Genomic DNA, 25,379 nt, shown 5'->3' with positions numbered 1-25,379 from the left:
ATTTCCGTATTGATTATATTCACAAATATGAAGATTTGGAGCTTCCACCTTATCAATACATATATTTATATATTATTGTTCTACAGCACCGGTTTCGACCTTGTGAAGGTCATCTTCAGCTGACAATCATAACATACAATTAAAACATCACAATAAGAATGTCACATGGTATGGGTGAAATATAGTCATTACAATTGTTCTAGTTTAAATAATCGTCTACAATAACTGATATAATAATTAAAAAGTTAACATTACTGTATGTACATGAATGATGTATGTTAAAATATGTTTTCTTAAATTATAAAGGTGTCACATAGTATGGATAAAAACGTTATCAAATGTTTTTCTTCTTATCTTCGTCTACGTTAATCGGTATGAGAGTTAAAACTTTGCACTACTATTATGAGCACAGGTGATATATGTTGAATATACAATATTCTTGAATTGTGAACTGTCCACTGTTCCACATTAAAACTTATAGCTAGATGAATAAAACATTTTGAAGTACAGATAATTCTTGCGGCGTGTTGTATATGCGACTATGTTATATGATCAGCTGTGTTCGTCTAGTAGTGGCATAGTAGTATGAATTTCTTGAAGTAATATGAACACTTATGTTGAAATCAGGTAGTTGTCCGGTGTTTAGTGCGGGACTTCGTCGATATATACACAAAGCTTATAGTTTATGCTAAGACTGAATTGACCATAAAATACGGTATATAAATGTAGATAAGTTGTTTTAGCAACGTGCTGCCTTTAGTTTTATGTTACTGCATTCGATTTCGTCACATATCAATATGTATTATAATGCTTGATTTCGACATATTTTTGTGTTTTTAGTTAGCGTGAAAGCTTCTTTCTTCACTGTATGTTGTAGGACGTATATTGTATCTGTAAATAGAAATAAAGTGTAAGAAATATTATGTCTGCCAAGTTTGTTTTGAAGTTGGAATGGGTGTGCGTGTACTTACTGTAGATGTTGACACTAGATGTGTGCTATTCGGCAACACGTCGAGCACTGTTCCGTATTTGCCTGAAGTTGCTGCTTGTGGCTGTGGAGGGGAAGTTCGGAGGGGTAGGAGGAGCGGCTGTTGAGGACGTAGGACAAGAGCGGGGGTTGTCTTCTGGCAGTTCTTTTATGTGTATCGGGTCTTGCTTTTTGATTCTCTTTAGGTAATTATTTTTTAGGAAAGGGATGACTGCATTGAAAAGAATGTTCACTTTGTCCGTAATTTCATTTAAATTGAAGTCTGGATTGGCGTATTGATCTAGATCGATATAGTATTCTTCCATTATATTGAGTAAGGGACTCTTGGAGTTAGTGCTTAGAATTTGCATATCGTTTTCAATGTTTGTAAATTTATGTTTGAAGTCTTCAATATGTTGGCCTATGGCTGAGAAATGATTGTTTTATTGCGTTAATATGTTCATTGTAACGTATCTGAAAGTTCCTTCCAGTACATCTGATATAACTGGCTTCACAGTTGTTACACTTCATACGATATACTCCTGTGTGACTGTATTTATTATTATTGTTGTTAATGGAATTGGAGTTGTGGAAGATATTGGCATTGTTATATGTAGTTCTGTAGATCATTTTTAGATTTCGTTTCCCGAAGATGTTCGTTATGGGATATACGTGGGTGTTGTTGAAAGTGAACAGTATGTAGTCTTTCTTAGTTTTGTCTGTTCTGATTAGTTTTGATTTGGGTTGATTTTTTACTTTGTATATGATTTTGTTGATCATTTCTTTTTTGTATCTGTTTTGTCTGGCTATTTCATGAATCAGGTTAAGTTCTTTGTTTAGTTCTTCTTGTGTTAGTGGTATATTAAAAGCTCTATATATCATACTATGGTATGCTGCTTTCTTGTGTGCGTTAGGGTGGATGGAGTCTATTTTTATTGTGTTGGACGTACGTGTGGGCTTTCTGTATATTTTATATGATAAATGACTTTCGTGTCCGGTTATAGATATGTCTAGGTAATTTATAGTATGGTTGTTTTCTGTTTCCATGGTGAATTTTATGTGCGGATCTATTTCATTTAGTTGTTCTAATATTTTGGTTTCATTAGTATATCTATTGTCTATTATGACAAAGATATCATCTACAAATCTACACCAGAAAAGAATATGGTCTATTTTGTTGATTTCTTGTTGTTCTAAGTAATCTATGTCAATTTCGACTAGTATGCCTGATGTTGGGGATCCCATTGGTAAGCCTTGTTGTTGATATATGGTGTCATGAAATTTGAAATAATTATTATAGGTAGCGAACTGGAGTAATTTTATAAACTTGTATTTCAAGGATACTGAGTTTGCTGTGGTTTTTAAGATTAGATTCTATTATTTTTATGGTTTTTTGTGTGGGTACGTTTGGGTACATGTTTATTATATCATATGATGCTAATCTGTGGTGTTGTTCGATTTTCATTTCTTTTGTGATATTACAGAAGTCTACTGAATTTCATACTGGTCTTTTTGCTAAAAATACATAGTGTCTTTTAAGAAATGTTTGGATGAATTGTGACAGTTTGTAAGTTGGACTCTGTCTGTAATTTATTATAGGTCTCATTGGGACGTTGTCTTTGTGAATTTTCGGGTAGGTTTTAGCGGTCGGTAATCTGGGGTTCATTGCGATAAGTTTTGCAGTTTCTTGTTCATTTAGAAGAAAATAAATGAGTATTTTTCAGTAATGTTTTAAGATTTCTTTGGATACTGTTTGTTGGGTCTTTGTTTTTGATTTGAAAGGTGTTATCTAGAAAGCAAAGTTTGGTTTTGGCTATGTATTCGTTTTTGTCCATGATGACAGTAGTATTGCCTTTATCTGGTTTAGTTATTAGTAAATTGTTCTGTTTAATTTTGTTTTTGAGTTTTTTAATTTGTATGTTGTTCATAGTACCTTTGTTGCTATTATCATTACTGATTCTGTTGATGTACTGTGGTAATCTTTTCCTAATTTCGTATCTAAATTCATCATGTTGTTCGTAAGGAATTTTATTTATGGCATTCTCGGTTTCCGTAATGATTGTAGTGATATTCTGGAAGGCTAAAGGGTTTCCCCAATTATGTTTGGGTCCCTTACTCAGTATAATGGATTCTGTTTCGTCGAAGGTCGTATCTGTTAGATTTTTCATTGGTGGATGGAATGTGTGTTGGTTGCTGTTATTAGGTCTAATAGGGTAGTTGCTGTTAGGAACATCATTTTGTGTATTATGACTTTGTGATTGTTTCAGTGCATTTAATTTCTTATTTAATGTGTTCTGTTTTTGAATGGTTATATTTGTTAATTTTTCATTAGTTATTTGTTGAAAATTGTCCCAGTAACTGTCTGGTAAGTCGTGGGAAGCTTTCAGATGTGCTTCATAAAGTTGTATGTTAAGGTGTTGTTTTTTCCTATATAAAAATTTTATTTCTTCTTTCAGCCAAATTTTATTGGTCTTTTTCTGTGTGTTACGAGTTTGGTTGGTGTTTCTTGTTGAATTTTTTGAGGAATTTAGGCGTTAGTTCATTTAATAGACATTCTTTTAGAAAGGTGATGCTTTTGACTACATTTGTTATTTTGATTTCCACATTTTTATATCTGTAGTCAGTTTGCTTTGCCTGGTTGGTTGTTATATCATAATCTGTAAGTTTCATTTCCGTATTGATTATATTCACAAATATGAAGATTTGAAGCTTCCACCTAATCAATACATATATTTATATATTATTGTTCTACAGTACCGGTTTCGACCTTGTGAAGGTCATCTTCAGCTGACAATCATAACATACAATTAAAACATCACAATAAGAATGTCACATGGTATGGGTGAAATATAGTCATTACAATTGTTCTAGTTTAAATAATCGTCTCCAATAACTGATATAATAATTAAAAAGTTAACATTACTGTATGTACATGAATGATGCATGTTAAAACTAGCAAATGTACCCGTGCTTCGCTACGGTATTCTACAATGTATACGGATATCGAAGTAAATTGCTGTACACGAAGTGAATAAATTTTTTAAATTGCATGTCTCTTGGCGTTATCCAAGAAAAAGCATAGGGAGGTCCGCAGATGTTGTTTCCAATGTGATGTGTGAGTTGCAGGGTTGTGATGATAACGACAGGTCCACTTGTCTGCCGCAGTTCACTATGCGTAACGTCAGTCACATTTTGATGGGCAAATTTGTTTATAATCTGGGGCACCTATATCTAATGATAAAGAGAATCAGGTAAAAGAGTTTTTAAAAATGCACGCTCCCTTGCCTTCTGCTAGTCAAATCAAGAAGGGAATTATGCATTACTATGGTACACAGGCGTTGGAGAACTATCCCATTCCTATTGCTAGTTAAAGTCGATGTGGGAAGTACTAATTACAACAGCAGACGCCCTCCTGCTGAGAGTCACCATTGATTTATAAAGTATTAACTACAATCTAAGACACACCCCTTTCTAGATCGCTACAAATCGACTTAAATTAATAAATGTAGATCGACATACGGAAGTATATGCATGTTCACCTTCATTTACAGAATAACTGCTGCTAAACGGTTCATTCATATGGAAAAACGCTACTTAAATGGCTGGCCCTATGATATTTCCTCGTATCTCCTCTATTTAAAGGCAAGATAATTTAGAAACGTTGAATAGGGTGAAATTTGTGTAAGGTTTTCACACAGTGAATTAATTTTCAGATACTTACGCGACAGCTTCAGACATAGAATTTGGCTGGGTGGGCCAATATTCGAGTATAATTTGATGATCCCATCTTTCCTATAAGTAGCTCAAACCATCAGTTATACGTGTACAAAGTGCAAAATTTACGTAAATCCAGAAATAGAGCCAAATTTATCATAAGGGATAGAGATACGACAAAAAGTCATAGGACCAAAGTTGTAAATCACTCCAAATTGAACAGAGATTGTGCCATCTGTTTTGTGATACGACTTACCGTTCAGCTACCAACTACCTCGAAAGGAAGGTCTGCACCGTCATTAAAATTGCCTCAATATTTCGATATTTTTGGGGGGTAGAAAATAAATTTTTTGAACAACTCGAAAATTTTCCATCGGTTACAGGCAAAAAGCTAAAATTTTGCCAAATTTCTATTTTCTAACTTGTCTGGGAGATTGTGCTGCCATCTTGATATGGGGGAGGGGGTTAAAAATTAAGACTTTCAGGAAACTTTTAAGCCCATGAAACCTATAGGTTATCGTTCTGGATAAATATCACCGACTGTGTTCTTATGCAGATTTGAAACTCCCAACGTGTCCCTCTCAGAGAATTTTGAGAATTTTAGATTTTTCTAAGGATCCTCAAGTCATCAGGTTGTCTGGTACCAAGTTTTAAGTTTCTGGGATGCCTAGAATGGTCTCATTAATTCACGTCTGTTTTCATTTTTATGCCTTAATTTATATATGTATAGTACAGTATATATATATATCGCGCCAAACTGACTTCTATTTATTAATATGGATTATATATTTCACCCGCTTCCGAAGTGGTTCTAGGGGCGTCTTACTCCCACAGTATGTTTTCCAGGCAGTAAGTCATACTTGAAAGTCATACTGGAACATACACACGTCTATTACCTTGGGCATTCTTGACAATTTATTTTTTCACACTTTCTCACCCTTTATGCCAAAGGGGGCTGAAGCTGGACTTTAAAAATCCGGAATGTTACTATTCATCTCAGCGACCCGGAAAACTATGGATTAGGCAGTATATTCGATTATTATTATATCTCACTCCCCCTCGCCCCCTAAAGGGGGTTAAACTTAGAGTTAAAAAAAACGGGAATGTTACTATTCATCTCAGCGACCCCGAAAGCTATGGCTTCGACACTATTTTGGATTATTTTTAAATCTGAATCCCCTCAGCCCCCACCAGAAAGGGGAATGAACTTGGACTTGTAAAATATTCGGGGTCTCACCAATCATCTCAGCAACCCCGACAACTATGGATTCAACATCATTTTCGTTTATTTTTATATATCACGCTTCAATTGCCACCCACCACGAAGGGGGCTGAACTTTAAAAAATTCCGAATTGCCATTATTCATGTCAGCGACCCCGAAAAGTATGGATTCGACGCTACATTCGATGATTTGTATATCTCAGCACCTCGCCCATCGCCACTAATGTTTCCTGGGGTGTATTACCCCCACATGGTTCGTCTTCTGATATTAAATTCCGGAATGTCACTATTCATCTCAGCGACCCCGAAAACTATGTATTCGACAGTATTTTCTATTATTTTTATATATCACTCCCCCATCCACCCACCCAACGAAGAGGGCTGAACTTGGACATTAAAAAATCCCGCAGTGTTGCTATTCATTTCAGCGAGCCTGAAAAGTATTGATTCGACACTACTTTCAATGCTACATATTGTACCCCGATGCATTTACTGGACGTATTAAAAATGGCGCCTACAGAAGGTAGAGGCCAGCCAAGGCAAAGAAATGTGTAATAGGGTATCGATATTGATGTATGCTAGAAGGCCATGACTAACTTAAACCTACCACTATGAAGGCGGTGTACAATGGTGTAGAATCGATAGAATTGTTTTTAAAAAAATAAGAAGGATCAAACAGATTATTATAAAAACGGACTTAAAAAATTGACGTGGTAAGGACAAGATATCCTGAACATCGCTCTCAAAAATAAGCAAAATTTGCAATATCTAACGTGAAATTTTAAGCTGAGAGGACGGAAATATTGAACGAAACGAAGAGATAAACGTTGAAATACCGTAAAGAGGGAATAAAATCCAGAAATTTTGAAAAGTCCGTCCAAATACTTAGACGCAAAGTCGTTTGGAAACAAGAAGTTGATTGAGACGTGAGAGCTCGAGGTTGAGCTATATTTAGTGGAAATAATAGCAAGGACAGCCTAAATAAAGAAGCAATCACTATAAAAAATATATATATACTACGCAGAACCATGATGAATTCATATTTTCCAGAATCGACGCATATTATCTACTGTGTTCCTGAACAGATGATGGCTTGCTAAATCGGCATAGACCAACCTGGAGGGAGATGTCATCCTGGCTGTTAAAACCACCCGACCCGTGTGGAGGAGGTCACTCTACCTGAGATACCAGTGGTGGAGATCCTGCCCAGTTCCCAATCCAAGGCCTGCGACCAGACCGAAGAGCAACTAAGGCCCGAGATATTGAATGGCGAGCTAAGTAATAGTATTAAGTAGTATAATTTCTTATGTAGAGTATTACCAGTATATGCAATAGATCTGAATAGCCTAAGCGTGAGATAATTAAGTGTGCAGTGAATATAAGAAAGTGCAGTGTGAAATATTTAAGACGATATCTCGTGACAGAATGGTAACGTGTTTACTACATTATTTTATCCAAGGATGAAGGAATACGATTTAAAAATGTGACATAGTGTAACAGCTGTTTTCAAAGAATCCCGGTTAGTTAGAAAGATCCATGAGTGATGTAATACCAGTCAAACCCAGTTACGTCACAGAGGGATGCATGTTTGAATTGGTTAAGTTAAATTACCATACTCTTTGCTGTGTGAATATATTGAAAGAATAGATACTGAATTTGGGGTTATATGTTGAATAGTATGACAAAATGCGTTTCGAGGAACGAATTCTGCGCTATTGAAGAGATACGTATCGTTGTGTTTAATTAATATTGGAGGTTAAACGCGGTAATTATAGATGTTAAATGAATTAAATATGGGTTGAATTGAAGGTTAATAATGAAATAATGGAAGTATATATGGTATTTTAAATGATATATTGCGCAGATTAACAGGGAGTAAAACGTGTATGATATATATAATGTGCGATGTAGGAGCACATGTAAAGCGACTACGGAATATAAGTATGCCCCAGGGAGGAACTATAGCAAGGTATGGACAATAAAATTACGCATATTTTAATGAAGTGTGAAAGTGGTTTGACAATAATAACAACCGGTGATGGGTAAATGAATACATGATTGTATCATATTCTGAATGAATGGTAATTGCGTGGAAGATCAAACTTGTATGCAACTAGTATGATAATGTAGTGTTGAAATATCTTTGTGTAGGCATTTGCACATCTATATATGAGAAATGCTTATTGGCTATGTGTATATTGAACTGGAATACGTTACATAAGAAATTATCTAGCTAGAGTAGGGAAATTATTTGAGATTTACGTAGGATATCATCGATGTTTTGTTAATCTGAAATATTATTAGAGCGAATATCTAGTTAGGAGCCGTAATTTAAGTGGCAATCGGACCGAGAAACTTAGTGCGTCATTCAATATTTCATTTTCTTCACTGTAGTCTGCACCAACGAACTCAGATAATTTTCAATGTAACTTAGGTCACTGATATTTGTATTCAGGACACTTTATTCAAATTCAGTTCATTTCTGCGATAACTTGAACAATGTAATGGTTGTACTTTTGATGAGGGTGTATAATTAACACCGTGAGTGATGGAATAACTTATTGATATACCGAATTTTGACCGTGGTCTGAAGACTTTGATGTAATATATACTTAAGTGACCAGATGTAAATTTTAATAGGAAGATGAAACAAAGCAACAATTCATTTCAGGAATACGCGACCCAGAGTGTTAAGATATGTAAACTTAGTTTAGGAGTAAGGCAGCGCTGACCTAGAATATTTGATTCAGTAATTAAAATATTTATTTATTAGGTTGATAATTGGAAGATTATGAGCAATATTTGACATTAACCATTTCTTTCGCGAATCTTGATAGTTTAATAAATGTGTTTCTTGATTCATTTTTATAGAATGGAATGAGTTTTCATTTATAATGGTAGTCAGTAGTTGTACTTAGTGAGTGAGGTTCTCGTTATGCGAATATGTTTTTCGAAAGGTTGACTGAAGTTTATGTTCGCAAAATCCATTACTGAGCGTTGAATTACGTAATTCTGAACCGCGTATGATACCGTTACTTTCTCTTTGAACACACGTTAAACCAAAACATAGAAAAATTAACCATTTTTCTAGAGGCATGAATACCCTGAGATATGTAACTGACTAGTTGGGAAAATACTGTGGTCACCCTGACCCGTAGGGTGCAATATGTCTAACCCCCTGCCCCCCCCGAATGGTCCTGGGGTGTCCTACCCCCACGTGGTTTGTCTCTTGATACTAAAAATCCGAAGCGTACAATTCACCTCGGCGACCCTGAAAACTATGTATTCGACACTATTTTCGATTAATTTTATAGATCACTCCCCCGTCGCCACCCACCCCAAAGGGGGATGAACTTATAAAATATCCGGAGTCTCACTATTCATCTCAGCGACCCCGACAACTATGGATTCGACACTCTTTTCGATTATTTTCATATATCACTTTCCCATCGCCCCCTACCACGAAGGGGGCTGAACTTGGACTTATTTCCGAAGTGTGACTATTCATCTCAGCGACCACGAAAAGTATGGATTCGACACTACTTTTGATGATTTTTTATCAGAGCCCCCTTGCCCCCTGCCCCTATGGTTTCATGGGGTGTATTACCCCCACGTGGTTTGTCTCCTTATACTAAAAATCCCGAGTGTCACTATTCATCCCTAAGACCCCGAAAAGTATGATTTCAACACTATTTTCTTTAATTTGTATATCTAATCCCTCAGCCCCCGCCCCTAAGGGTTCCTGTGCTGTCTTACCCCCACGTGGTTTATCTCCTGATACTAAAAATCCGAAGTGTACAATTCACCACGGCGACCCCGAAAACTATATATTCGACACTATTTTCGTTTATTTTTATATATCACTCACCCTCACCCCCCAAAGGGGGCTGAACTTTGACTTCAAAAACACCGGAGTGTCACTACTCATCTCAACGACCCCGAAAAGTATGGATTCGACACTAATTTCGTTAATTTGTATGTATGACCCACTTGACCCCCCCTCCGCCCCTAAGGTTTCCTGGGCTGTCTTATCCCCACGTGGTTTGTCTCCTGATACTAAAAATCCGGAGTATACAATTCACCTCGACGACCCCGAAAACTATGTATTCGACACCATTTTCATTTAATTTTATATATCAGTCCCCCCTCGCCCCCCACCCAAATGGGAGCAGAAATTTGACTTTTTAAAAATCCAGAGTGTCACTATTCACCTCAGCGACCCCAAAACTATGGATTCGACACTATTTTCGATTATTATTTTACTTATCACGCCTAACCCCCACCCCTAAGGGGGCTAGAGGTGGCTTACTCTCACAGTGCTCGTCTCCAGATAGTAAAGAATAAGTTTCAAAATTTGAATGAAATTGCTCCAGTGGTTTAGGAGGAGGTGTGTCATTTACACACATACATCCATCATCAGTCCCCCCCTCGCCCCCCACCCAAATGGGAGCAGAAATTTGACTTTAAAAATCGGGAGTGCCACTATTCACCTCAGCGACCCCAAAAACTATGGATTCGACACTATTTTCTATTATGTTTTTACCTGAAACCCTTTACCTCCACCCCTAAGGGGGCTACTGGTGGCTTACCCACACAGTGCTCGTCTTCAGATAGCAAATAATATGTGTTAAAAATTTGATTGAAATTGCTCCAGTGGTTTAGGAGGAGATGTGTCATTTACACACATACATCCATCATTAGTCCCCCCTCGCCCCCCACCTAAATGGGAGCAGAAATTTGACTTTTAAAAAAATCGGGAGTGTCACTATTCACCTCAGCGACCCAAAAAACTACGGATTTGACACTATTTTTGATTATTTTTCACCAGATCCCCCTAACCCCCACTCCTAAGGGGGTTAGAGGTGGCTTACCCTCACAGTGCTCGTCTCCGGATAGCAAATAATACGTGTTCAAAATTTGACTGAAATTGCTCCAGTGGTTTAGAAGGAGATGTATCATTTACAAACATACATACATACATACATACAATCCATTTTCATTTATTTTTATATATCAGTCCCCCCTCACCCTCCAAAGGGGGCTGACTGAAATTGCTCCAGTGGTTTAGAAGGAGATATATCATTTACAAACATACATACATCCATTTTCATTTATTTTTATATATCAGTCCCCCCTCACCCTCCAAAGGGGGCTGAACTTGGACTTTAAAAAACCCAGAGTGTCACTATTCATCTCAGCGACCCCGAAAAGTATGGATTCGACACTATTTTCGTTAATTTGTATATCTGACCCCTTGCCCCCCACTGCCCCAAAGGTTTCCTGGGCTGTCTTACCCCCACGTGGTTCTCCTGATACTAAAAATCCGGAGTGTACAATTCACCTCGACGACCCCGAAAACTATGTATTCGTCAGTATTTTCGATTATTTTTTCCTGACCCCCCTAACCCCCCACCCCTAAGGGGGCTAGAAGTGGCTTACCCCCACAGTGCACATCTCCAGATAGCAAAGAATAAGTTTCAAAATTTGATTGAAATTGCTCCAGTGGTTTAGGAGGAGATGCGTCATTTACACACATACATCCATCATCAGTCCCCCCCTCGCCCCCCACCCAAATGGGAGCAGAAATTTGACTTTTAAAAAATACGAAGTGCCACTATTCACATCAGCGACCCCAAAAATTATGGATTCGACACTATTTTCTATTATGTTTTTACATGAACCCCTAACCCCCCACCCCTAAGGGGGCTAGTGGTGGCTTACCCCCACAGTGCTCGTTTTCAGATAGCAAATAATAAGTGTTCAAAATTTGATTGAAATTGCGCCAGTGGTTTAGGAGGAGATGTGTCATTTACACACATACATACATACATTTTTATATATAGTAAGATAGTAAGAAGAAGAAGATTATGCTTGCTTTATTATTACATTATTTTATTTTGAACACTGCAGACATCTAAACTTAAACTGTACATCCGAAGAAATTAATCGAATCCGAGGAATGAATATTACTTCGCTCGCGGCATGCCCAATCATGAAAATGGCTTCAATAATATTAGTCGTCAGTTTCAGAGACGTGTTCATTGCAGAGGGCAGGTCTTATACTTAAGAAGGATAATTGGTGCCACAATTGTCCCCTCTAAGATGTCGAGGGTACTCCAGGTGACTCCAGGTCTTTCGAAGCTCTGTCATGTAGTCGATAGACTTGTAACTGTGTAGAACATCGGGTAATTCTTGTAAAAGTTGCTTGTTGAAAGAAATGAATGACATGATATATGATAGCAAGAATGAAGAGGATGAAACCCGGCGCCGGCACATAGCCCATTCATCTCAAATAACTCAAGACTTAACGTCCCGATCCGACGGACGAATCATATGCCCTCCCACCATATAAGACCAAAAAACAGCTTCCTACGTCCTGGACGTAAAATGGCTCCTTGAATATTGTGTTCTCTACCTATCTTATGTGTGTTGCCTAGCGACAGCGACTCTACGCATTTAATCTTGGTGACAGCACGTTGGATTTTCATATCCCAATGCACGTTTTCCGATGGTTTTTCGTTCATAACTCACGAACGAAAGCGAAAATGAAAATTCCGGCTTCGAGGTGCATTGGGACCCCTTTTCATCTACCTATGTTCAAAATTTCAGATCTCTACGTGCTGTAAATTTTGCTGGGCATCGCGCACAGACACACACACACACAGACAGACAAACACTTCCTTTTATAATATTATAGATATGTTTTCTTAAATTATAAAGGTGTCACATAGTCTGGATAAAAACGTTATCAAATGTTTTTCGTCTTATCTTCGTCTACGTTAATCGGTATGAGAGTTAAAACTTTGCACTACTATTATGTGCACAGGTGATATATGTGATATATGTAAAGCCGGTTATATCGGACGTACTGGAAGGAACTTTCAGATACGTTACAATGAACATATTAACGCAATAAAACACAGTCATTTCTCAGCCATAGGCCAACACATTGAAGACTTCAAACATAAATTTACAAACATTGAAAACGATATGCAAATTCTAAGCACTAACCCCAAGAGTCCTTTACTCAATATAATGGAAGAATTCTATATCGATCTAGATCAATACGCCAATCCAAACTTTAATTTAAATGAAATAACGGACAAAGTGAACATTCTTTTCAATGCAGTCATCCTTTTCCTAAAAAATAATTACCTAAAGAAAATCAAAAAGCAAGACCCGATACACATAAAAGAACTACCATAAGACACCCCCAGCTCCTGTCCTACTTCCTCAACAGCCGCTCCTCCTACCCCTCCGAACTTCACTCCGCAGCCACAAGCAGCAACTTCAAACAAACACGGAACAGTGCTCGACGTGCTGCTGAATAGCACACATCTAGTGTCAACATCTACAGTAAGTACACGCACACCCATTCCAACTTCAAAACAAACTTGGCAGACGCAACATTTCTTACACTTTATTTCTATTTACAGGCACAATATACGTCCTACAACACAAAGTGAAGAAAGAAGCTTTCACGCTAACTAAAAACACAAAAATATGTTGAAATCAAGTATTATAATACATATTGACATTTGACGAAATCAAATACAGTAACATAAAACTAAAGGAATCACGTCACTAAAACAACAACTTATCTACATTTATATACCGTATTTTATGGTCAATTCAGTCTTAGTAAAAACTATAAGCTTTGTGTATATATCGACGAAGTCCCGCACTAAACACCGGACAACTACCTGATTTCAACATAAGTGTTCATATTACTTCAAGAAATTCATACTACTATACCACCAGTAGACGAACACAGCTGATCATATAACATAGTCGCATATACAACATGCCACAAGAATTAATCTGTACTTCAAAATGTTTTATTCATCTAGCTATAAGTTTTAATGTGGAACAGTGGACAGTTCACAATTCAAGAATATTGTATATTCAACATATATCACCTGTGCTCATAATAGTAGTGCAAAGTTTTAACTCTCATACCGATTAACGTAGACGAAGATAAGAAGAAAAACATTTGATAACGTTTTTATCCATACTATGTGACACCTTTATAATTTAAGAAAACATATTTTAACATACATCATTCATGTACATACAGTAATGTTAACTTTTTAATTATTATATCAGTTATTGTAGACGATTATTTAAACTAGAACAATTGTAATGACTATATTTCACCCATACCATGTGACATTCTTATTGTGATGTTTTAATTGTATGTTATGATTGTCAGCTGAAGATGACCTTCACAAGGTCGAAACCGGTGCTGTAGAACAATAATATATAAATATATGTATTGATTAGGTGGAAGTTTCAAATCTTCATATTTGTTCATAAGCTATGTATGTCAACATGACAGATATGAAAAAGGGGAAAAAATAAATAAGATGTGAAAACTCAATTCAGCGCTCCTAACTGCAGTGGAATCTATTACTGTGCTTTAACTTAGCACTGTCCTGTCTTGTTCTAGTGTAAGTCTTTGCTGCCAATCAGTGACGCAAAACTCAACTTTACCTAAGCTAACAGCTTGCCCCTCGAAGGCGCAATATACAGTATAAGTCCGTTATAGCAAGAATTCACAACAGCGAAAAATTTACTCGCTATAACGGATTGTCGTTATATCCGATTTTTGTATAAAAGTCGGAAAACCCTTCATGCACTTTAAAATCGGTATGAAACGGCAATCCGTTTGTTCTAAACTTGCGTTTCCGCAGATGATAACCACACTATGGCTTACTTGTTTGTTATTTTTCGTAATCCGATACTACGTGAAAATGTATGTTTAATTTCATTCTGAAAAAAATATAGTTCCGTATTTCTCCGAATCCAAGATGAACCCCACTTTTTCCTTTAAAAAATTTAAATCAGGCTCAAAAACAAGTTTGTAAAATCATACAGGCCTACGCATTTTTGGACGCCGAACATTGACTTGCGTCACGCCGTACTTCTTTTTTTGCGGCTGCACAATTATTCTTTATTTCCGCGGGTTAAAGGACCATTAACTTAACATTGGCATCATAATATCGAAGAGAACTCGTTGAAAATTTTCCGGCAATACTTGTTCCATGCGTCTCTTCAATACAACGATCCATCGGGAAATTATTCTCGCTGCCTATAAAACTGTTACTTTTATGCACCGTCAGATATAACCGGCTACCGCTACACGCACGTCTCGCTTGTCGGGTGCGGCCACATTCAACGGCTAGCGATGTATAGGCCTAATCGCGAACGTTGAAAGTCAACGAACGAGTTTATTGCGCCTCGGTATGGCCAACCGCCCTTGCGTTTTTCGTGCTCATACCTCACAATTTCATCATCGACTTCTTTAAAGCGTCCTTGTTGCGGACCACTGAATGCATTTTTGTACAGTACGCATTTTTTTGGCTTTTTGTCTGCACGCTAACTCAAAATATTGGCTTTAGTTAGGCCTATGCCGTATTTTCTCGCGGCTGCACAATTTTTCTACATTTCCGAGTGTTTAATAAACATTAACTTAAAATTAGCTCCATAATATCGACTAGAACCCGTTGAAAATTTGCCGGCAATACCTTTTCCACATATCTTTACAATACGACTATCCATCACGAATATATTCCTGTTCTCTATAAACCTTAATTTTACTAAGCGTCAAGTACAATAGACGCGTTATGACTCTGCCACTGAGTAGACATGGTTTTTCTAAGAATTCGAAGGGTCGCGTGTTTTGATGCCATTCTGCAGATTTGAGAAACACACAGGCACTGTACACTGTACAACCGGTAGCGATGTGTAGTAAAGAGGCGGTCGTTTATTGTCAATGAGTTCTGTGCGCATGTGAAAATAAGCAGCATGGTTACCACGGTAGTTGCCAGTGGTATCCATTAACATACTGTTAGGCCGCGAATGCAACAACCCTTGAGTTTTCGCATGAGATTCTGAGGAAAAAAAAGTCTTGGATTCAGAGAAATACGGTATCACTCCAGAGATTTCTGTGGCAAACACCTCAGCTTTCTTCTTCAAACAGCGTCACCTAACCTAACCGTGTATGTAGCCTATCATGAAAACATATTTGAAACGCATGCAGAGAAATAACCTCCTCACAAAAAATTGACATGTAAATAGCCATAACTAGACGCGAGAAGATATGAAATATCCTCTGAAATCAGTGATGTACTCTGCCATATCTTGAGGTGTATGACATTCTCACGTAATTTCCGTATCTAACACTAAAATTAAGATATCGTTTATTCAGTCTTTATTTTTACGAGTTAAGAACTGCTATCGACCACGTTATTTACGCATTTATTATGAAAACGTGTTATACCCTTTCATTTCGAATTTTCTTTAGAGAACAGCAGTCGATGGGTATTACTAATCAACTCCATCGCCTTTGAATGTTAACGAGAGAGCTCGCAAATGCACAAAGTGAGAAAACTATACCGTACCGAAGATGATCGATCGCATTTTGTTGCAAACGTTTCAGTTTTCTCATTCAAACAGCGTCACGTATCCTCACTTTACCGTACTATACGTATGATGAAAACACACTTCAAGCGCCGGTAGAGAAATTATACCTTTCTCGTTATACATTTTCATAATAGCCTTTCCGTAATTTAACCAGACGCGACAAAATACAAACTAACCTATGAAATCAATTAAACACTCTGCCATATCTCGAGGTGTATCCCATTCTTAATTGCAGTATTTAGCCTCAAAATTAAACGGTCGTTTAGTCAGCCTTCATTTTTAACGAGTTAACAACCGTTATCGGACACATTATTTACGCATTTATTACGAAAATATCCTCTCTTTCATTTCAAATTTTCTTTACGGAACAGCTGTCGGCGGATATTATTAATCGACTCCGACATCGCCTTCGAATGTCGACGAGAGAAATCACTAGTGCACATAGCGAGGAAACAATGCCGAAGGTAATCGATTGCATGCAATATCATCGCTGGGGTGAATGTATATCAGTAATGGAAAAAATCGCGTGCGCTTAATCGCTCGTAATAACGGATGCGCCACTGATAGGGTTCTCGCTGTAACCGAAGAACGATACACAGTTTAATATAGGAATTTTGAAGGGACAGAAAAAAGTCGTCGCTATAACGGAGTTCTCGTTATATGCCGTACTCGCTATAGCGGACTTCTACTGTACTTGGTGTTCGAAAATTCAAGGTCATTTCCTCTTATCGTGCAACTTTCTCCGACCAATCCGTGGTGAGGGCTCTTATCTCTGTTGGAAATAACATTCCATACACAAGGGATGACAAAGAAGATTTTCGGGTCTGGGGAATATATAATCGTACTAAACGGCAAAGACGAAAAATCGTGGCGTGTTAAATGAGGTATTTTTTATACAGATTTAATATGACATGCTAAGTGGGGAAAACATGTTAATGAGGAACGTACTAACAAGGTTTCACTGTATTCACTTTATTTTGAGGGGTCTCTTGGCACTGCATTGCAAGGATTAGGACTACATAGATGGTATGACTCAGATGTTTCCTGCTTTGAATATACAAGGTCTCAGATTGTGCAATAAGGCTACTGGTACAAAATGTGACATAAGTACTGTAACAGACCAGACACTCCAAAACATTCTGTTAATTCTTTTGAACAGTGTATTATTACAGAGTACTCACAAATAATAAGATTAGATAATTACCCCATAAACACAAATATTGAAAATCAGCTTCCAGCTACACAGTAATAAAAATGGAAAAATATGGGTAAACTTCCACAAGGGCTTACCTTTCTGTGGTGCTCCCCAGCTTACAAGACGACAAATGCCTTCTTTAAACACATTGAACATACCAGGTCTCTCACTTGCAATTTCACTTTGAACAGTCTCCACCAGGCTGGCTGAGTAGAAAGGTGTGATAATGACCAGAGATGTGCTGTTAACAAGAAATTAGATAGAACATCTGATGACTATAATGAAAAGCAAAGTAAGTTCCCTTTACAATTTACAACTGACAGCAATTATTGCACTCCTGGAAGATGACCGCCACAAATAAAAAATACTGTACTTCCTTGTGTATTATACCCCCTTTTCCCCCTTGCTTTTATAGCCACAAAAAATAAAGGGGGTCCAATATGCAACAGCCTCCCAATTCATGCAGTGACTTCTGGGTACAAAGAAATATAAATTGTTGGAAGGCAGGATTCCTACATTTAACAAATAAAGAAAACAATAAATGGTGAACACGTGATTTTTCGGCCTACATATAGGTACTGTAAATATAATGTTTGATTTACTCTTATATCACATCATTCATTTCACCTCATTATCTCCACTGATGAGTCTGATGTCAAGAAGGACATCCAGTCATATTAGACCCCATAGAAAAAAAGGGATGTGTTTAAAAAAAAGGGAAAAAGGATAAAGTGACTTCTGAGTACAAAGAAATATAAATTGTACATGTATTGTACAATATTCTTTAACAAAACTAGGACTGTATTCTGAGTCTTACTATCTTTGTTGGAAAGCAGGATTCCTACATTTAACAAATAAAGAAAACAATGGTGAACACGTGATTTTTCGGCCTACATATAGGTACTGTAAATATAATGTTTGATTTACTCTTATATCACATCATTCATTTCACCTCATCTCCTCTGATGAGTCTGACGTCAAGAAGGACATCCAGTCATATTAGACCCCATAGAAAAAAAGGGATAAAGTTTGGACATGCAGTTTTATTTATTACATAATGCAATATTATTTATTTACATATTTTACGCCCACATTGGAGCACTTAAATCAATACATTTGAGTTAATAAATTTCTTCTTTTTCTTCTCCCAGAACTTTCTCATCCTCTCCGATCTGGAAGCCCTTTGTGTGTCCGACATAGTATATTGTATATCTCGAATATTATTATAATATTTATAGATCCACCTGTTCAATACAATACAATATAATCCACTATTTTATGTGGTTAAAATTTATACATAATACATAAAAGTCATAGGTACACGTTTCCATTCAACTGTTTTTTGTTTGAGACTTATGCTTTTCTTCTTCAAAATCCTCTTCCCTTTTCTGTCTTTGATTTGTTGCCAAGTTATACCCAATTCTTCCAAATCATCCTGAACTTCTTTGAACCAATTATTACTGATTTTATTTTTCAAAAAGTAGTCAAATAGTTTCAATATCCTGGTGTCTGGTAATCTTGTTATGCGACAGAAAAAGGAAATTCTTCTTTTACGCATTATAGATATTATTGATTCACATTCACGATAGACAATGTTGTTAGGCAACAATCTCCACTGTCCATCAACTTGGTGTTTTTTATTAATAATTGATCTAAGAATTCTTCTATCAGTTTTCTGTAATTTGTCTGTTGTAGATTTTACATTTAATTTGAATAAAGTTTCACTAGCATATGTTGCCTCCGGTTTAACTATGGAATTATAGTGTTTCAGCTTAGCGTTTATCGAAAGAGTTGTTTTTTGTTGTTTTTTTTATTACAGGTTGGCCAGGTAAGTCTGCATGTTTGTTTAAATTTAGTTGCTCTGTGTTCTATTGCTTCTTTTTCATTTGTGTTCCATGTTATTATTTCCCCAAGATATTTGAATTTCTGAACAATTTTAATCTCTTTATTACTGTTCAGTTGAATAACTGGTAAATCAACTTTAAAAGTTGTCATCATTTCTGTTTTTTCAAATGAAATGTGTAATCCCATCTTTTTTGCTATAATTTCTAGTTGTTCAATTTGTAATTTAGCCTCTTCTATTGTATTTGCAAGTAATGCTAAATCGTCCGCAAAAGCAAGGCAGTTAAGTTTAATATTTCTACCGATCTTGATAGTTGGTTGTCATTTCTTGTTCCATTCATGCATAACCTTCTCCAATGCACAATTAAATAACAATGGTGAAAGTCTGTCTCCTTGTCGAAGTCCAGTTCTTAAAGTGAATAATTCTGATAATTCACCTCTAAATTTAACTTTTGCCTTCATATTATTAAAAGTCATACTAATGAGGTTAACAAGTTTTTGGTGTAAGCCAAATTCTTTAAGGCTTTTTAATAATGATTCACAATGAATACTGTCATATGTTCTTTTTTTTAATGTACAAACGTGATGACTAGACCCTTACTTCGAACTCCTTGGTGCTTCATTATCCATTTTAAACTAATGATCTGATCTGGACAGTTTCTACCTGGTCGAAATCCTCCCTGATATTCTCCAAGTTCATGGTCGAGTTGTTCTTGGGTTCTTGTGTATATAATCTTGGATAAAATCTTGTATGTAATATCAAGCAAGGATATCCCCCGATAATTATTTGGATCGGAGCGATCCAATTTTGGAAGAAGAGCAGTATGGTTTCAGACCAGGTAGGTCAACTACAGACCTTATATTTGCAATTAGGATGCTAATGGAAAAATACTGGGAGAAGAACAAGCCTTTATTTTTAATATTTTTGGACATTGAGAAAGCATACGATAGTGTACCAAGGGAAAGAATTTGGCAATGCATGAAAGAACTTCAAGTGCGAGACAGCCTTATAGACAAAGTGAAAATGTTGTATAGTGGAAACAGAAGCTGTATTCAAGTAGGATGTGGTTTGTCGGACTGGTTTGAAACAAAGAGAGGAGTGCAGCAGGGCAGCTCATTGTCACCACTTCTATTTATTATTGTAATGGATGTAGTAATGAAATCTATTAAAAGGAAAGATCATGGAGATATCAAAGCCTTCACATTTGCAGATGATGTTGCGATCTGGAGTGACTCAGAAGAGGAATTGGGAGAGAGAATACAAAGCTGGAATGAGGAGTTTAAGAAATATGGTTTAAACATCAGCAAGACCAAGACGGTGGTGATGAAAGTGTATGGGGAAGGAGCAGAACCAATAGTCATGTTAAATGAAGCTGAACTGGACAGAGTTCCAGTTTTCAAATACTTGGGTAGCGTTATATCAAATGACAACCTAGCAAAACATGAGGTGAACAATCGAATCAATAAGGCAACACAATTTTACCACCAGGTAAGACACCTGCTGTGGGATGAGCAAATACCCATGAAAACAAAAATGACATTGTACAAGTCCTATTATACACCAATTCTTATATACAGTCTCGAAACCACAACACTGACCAATAGAGATAATTCCAAACTTCAGGCAGCTGAAATGAAATTCCTACGCACTATGATCCAGAAAACCAGGAAAGACAAGATTAGGAATGAGAAAATTAGAGAAGAAGTAGGAATAGATGATTCTCTCCTCAATAAGATTCCGATATCAAGACTGAAGTGGTTTGGTCACATGAAGAGGATGCCAGTAAACTGAACTGCAAGGAAGGAATTTGACAGAAAGGTAGAAGGAAGACGACCCGTGGGAAGGCTACGAAGGAAATGGATAGATTTAGTTAAGAGCGATGTACTGCTGAGAGGTGATGATTGGGACAAGTTGGTGGAGGAAGAATGGTACAAGGACAGGATGAGATGGAGGAGGCTCATATACCACACCCGAGAAACTGGAGATGGTTTAGGATGATGATGATGATGATGGAGCGATCACCTTTCTTATGCAGCAGGTGGATTATCGCTGTATTCCATTCCTCGGGAAGCTTCTCCGTGTTACCAAATATCAATGATGTATTTATGTAGGTTTTGAATAGTCTGATCATTAGCATTCTTCCATATTTCTGCTACTGTTTGATTCTCTCCTGCTGCTTTGTAGTTTTTAAGTGCATTAATTGCTGTTTTCACTTCATTGTAAACTGGTGGTATAATATTTTGTAATGGAGTTTTATTTTTTAGGTTAGGGTCAAATTCTAAATGTTCCATTGGATCCTCACAATTAAGTAACTCCTTAAAGTATTCTGCAAGGATGTTAGCATTACCTTGATTGTGTGCCATTTTTCCATTTATATTTCTTAACATAAGTGTGGGAGGGGTAACTTAGATTGATATTGCTTAAATGTTTTGTAATAGTCTCTTGTTTTATGCTGATTGAATGTTTCCTCTATAGTGTTAAGCATTTCCTTTTCATAATTTGTTTTAATTGTCCTAATTTCTTTAGCTGTTTGTCTGCTGGCATTAATTAGTTCTTCTCGAGATTTTTCTGTTTTCCTCTGTTGATCATGTAACCATGCCTTGCGCCTTGCTTGAATTGCTTTGCCACATTCCCCGTTCCACCACGCATGTTTCTTTCTCCTTCTAATTGGAGCAATTTCTTCAGCTATGGTTTTTAAGTTTGTTGATCGTCTCTAATTTGTCATTTAAAAGTGTTTTGGATCTCTCTAAATATATTTTATTATTTATTAAGTAACGGGGATCATAATTTCTCCTTGCTTTGAGATGATTACGTTTGTGTTTCCTTTTTGGTGTTAACTTGATTTTTATTTTTGAGATATGATCCGAGTCAATGTCTACTCCACGGAGGACTCTGACATAAATTTCTTAATGATAATAGTTATCCATAGCAACATGATCAATCTGAAACTCTCCCAATTTTACGTTAGGACATTTCCATGTCATAAGTTCATGTGGTCGCCTCATGAATCTGGTGGTTTTCAAAATTAGTCCATGATCTGCACAAAGTTCAATTAATCTTTGGCCATTTTTGTTCATTAATTTATGAGCTAGCCATTTTCCTACAACTGTGCGATACTTCTTTTCTCTGCCTATTTTAGCATTGAAATCTCCAATGCAATATTAATATAAAAGAACAAAAAAAGAACTTAATGGCCAGTCATTTGTCTCTGTCAGTAGAGCAGTAGGCCTATCACTCAGTAAACCTAATCACTGCTTTCATATGAATTATCATCTGCTTGTGCTGCCAACAGCCCTGCTACCGGCATTGTCATCATCCCAAATTACAAGTAACTAATCTCATTTTGTTCCGTATTGATGATACAATAAGTATCTAAAATTCTTACAAGAATAAAATTACTGTGTCCACCTATTCAATACAATTATATTTTGTAGTGATTAAATCCTACATGAGTTATAAACACTAGTTAGGAACATGTTTCGCCCTAGTTTTGGGCATCTTCAGCCTAATACTAATCTTAAGACTTACAAAATATAACTGTATTGAATAGGTGGACACAGTAATTTTATTCTTGAAAGAATTTTACTTATCATCCCAAATGACGTCAACTTCACTGCCATTGAGAGCATTCAAGATCCAGGTCTGTTTTAAACTTTTAAAAATAGTTTTGTTCACAATTACAGAATCCAAACAGTGAAAATGTATTTGCAAATGGTTTCTACAGATGGTTTGTATTTTCCCAGTTGGTTCATGTGTAGCAGGCACCACCCCTTCCGAATAAAGCCTTCCTGTAGAAAGCGTGCCAACCCACTAGCTGATCACCAGCAAATGATAGTAGTTGTACTTCCGAATGTGATAAATAGTGACTGGAAGCATTCTTTGGATAGCTACGGCTGTTGAAAGCCAGACCCTTATTGTCACCTGCTTGTTCTCAACATTCACCATATCAGGATTTAAATAAACATATGTAATTGAGATAGGGAGATTGAACTGTTTACATTAGGTGTGCTATCCATAAGTGCCCCGATAGTGCCAGAAGTTTATATGAAGAATATTACAGAAATATTTATTGAGCCGCCTGAAACATGCTATATTAATAGCAATAACCGTGAACATTTCTTAACTAAAGTGAACTCTTGTCCTCATCCTAAGAGGAAGTGCAGCTAGTTTTAGGCATGCCCTCAATGAAGGTGAGCTTCATGTTGATTTTACAGCATACCAACCTTCCTGCCATTGTTAAATCTCTGGCAGTACCGGGAATCAAACTCAGACCCCCCCTAGAATGGCAGCTAATTGTGCCAACCGTTACAATGGTGAACATTCATAACTGCAAGACACAGACATATCGCATGACTGATGCATGCTTGCAATGCACGGGTCGGAAATACGAAACTGTTCACCTATTTGTGCCACATCATCGGAGCTGCAGTATGCTACAGATGCTGACATTTCTTAACTATGAAACACAGACGTACCGGATTACTTTGATGCGAGCTTTCATTGCCATGGTCGGACAAACAAGACTATTTACTAATTAGTGTCATCGGAGCTGTAGTACGGCCTGTACTCACTTTGAAGCAAAATCGTTGTTCTCCTCTGACGAATTACATTGGAGATCTTATAGGCGAGCTTTATTTATTTTTCATTTGCCTTGCCTCGTAAACCTAGGGGGTCTAATACATGAGGAAATACAGTAATCATTTTCCAAGAGAATCTGTCAAAGGTTTGAATCAGTGGGGAAAAATAGTAAATACCATATTAGGATAATGATACTTGAATTCTACGGTCCTCTGATATTCAACATTACAATGGCACAATGAGTTATGAACATATAAAGTAATACATGCAATTTCTACTTATGGCAGTTTTCCACTAAGTGGTCCCAAAAGAAAGATTCCATAATTGACATGAGGCAGTCTTTTATAGAAAATTGAAACATAGGTCGTAGCAACGATACAGGTACAATTTGACTAACGGCATTTTTCAGGGATGGAGAATAAATGGACCATTTATATGTACGCAATAATTAAAAATCAAACTTCTTTTACTTTCATTCTTCCAGTGGTGCAATACGATCCATAGGACATAACAAACCCAATACTTATGAGTGGGGTAAAGATCTACTGTTGGCCTTCTTGGACTCTGAGAAACAAAGTATGGGAAGTCTTACAGAAAAAAGGTGTCCAGAAGCAGACAATAAAAAGAGTTTGGGAGATGTACCATGGGAGTGTTAGTTGTGTGAAAGTAGGAGAGAGAACAGACTGGTTTGAGCAAAAAAGTGGATTAAGAGGAGGAAGTGCTTTGTCACCTTGGCTCTTCATTGTAGTAATGGACAAGCTAATGACAAAAGTGGCAAGGAAAAATGGGGAAGGAAACAGGAAAGTGATGATGCTTGCAGATGACCTGTTAGTCTGGAGAAAAGAAGGAAGAGGTTATCCAGGAGCAGTTAGATACATGGGAAGATGAGGTGAAACAATAGTGAATGAAATTTAATGCCAAAAAGAGCGAGATAGTGATCACAACTTGAAAGAAGGAGAGACCTATGAGAGGGTTAATGTTTGGAGGGGAACAGCTTAGGAAGGTAGAGAGTTTCAAGTACCTGGGAAACATCATAGAGGAAAGTGGAGAAATAAGAAAATAATCAAGCGTGGAAGACAAGCAGGAGCGTTCCTGAAGCAAGGATGTCGCTCAGAGAAGCAAAAGAGCGACATACAGGACGTACCATGTACTTATTCTGACGTATGCAGCAGAAACTTGGGTAATGAGGCAGAGAGCTGTGACTAGGATACAGGCAAGTGAAATGAAATTTCTAAGAAGCAGGATAGGAGTGACAAGAATGGAAATGATGAGAAATGAGAAGGTTAGAGATATAGTACAGTAGAAGAGTCACTACAGAACACGATAGAGGCATCTAGATTTAGATGGTATAGACACATGAAGAGAATGACAGAAAAAAGGATACCCAGGAGGATGCACAAAATGGAGATAACAGAAAAACAACCATGAGGAAGAC

The 25,379-nt window shown here is 37.0% G+C and overlaps 1 protein-coding gene across 2 annotated transcripts in view; it reads right to left on the bottom strand.

The window, feature by feature from the left end:
* LOC136858417 (mitochondrial outer membrane protein SLC25A46) overlaps positions 1 to 25,379 on the bottom strand; it is a 114,385-nt gene that overhangs the window by 65,077 nt on the left and 23,929 nt on the right. The window contains exon 5 of one of the 2 annotated variants that reach the window (XM_067137943.2): positions 17,620 to 17,764. In XM_067137943.2, the coding sequence (XP_066994044.2) occupies positions 17,620 to 17,764 (145 nt within the window). Of the gene's footprint in view, positions 1 to 17,618; positions 17,765 to 25,379 lie in introns of both variants that reach the window. The other variant, XM_067137944.2, reaches the window with a different exon arrangement.

Source organism: Anabrus simplex, chromosome 1 (assembly GCF_040414725.1).
Source record: "Anabrus simplex isolate iqAnaSimp1 chromosome 1, ASM4041472v1, whole genome shotgun sequence".
Classification (NCBI taxonomy): Eukaryota; Metazoa; Arthropoda; class Insecta; order Orthoptera; family Tettigoniidae; genus Anabrus; species Anabrus simplex.
This window is presented reverse-complemented; position numbering and strand designations above follow the sequence as displayed.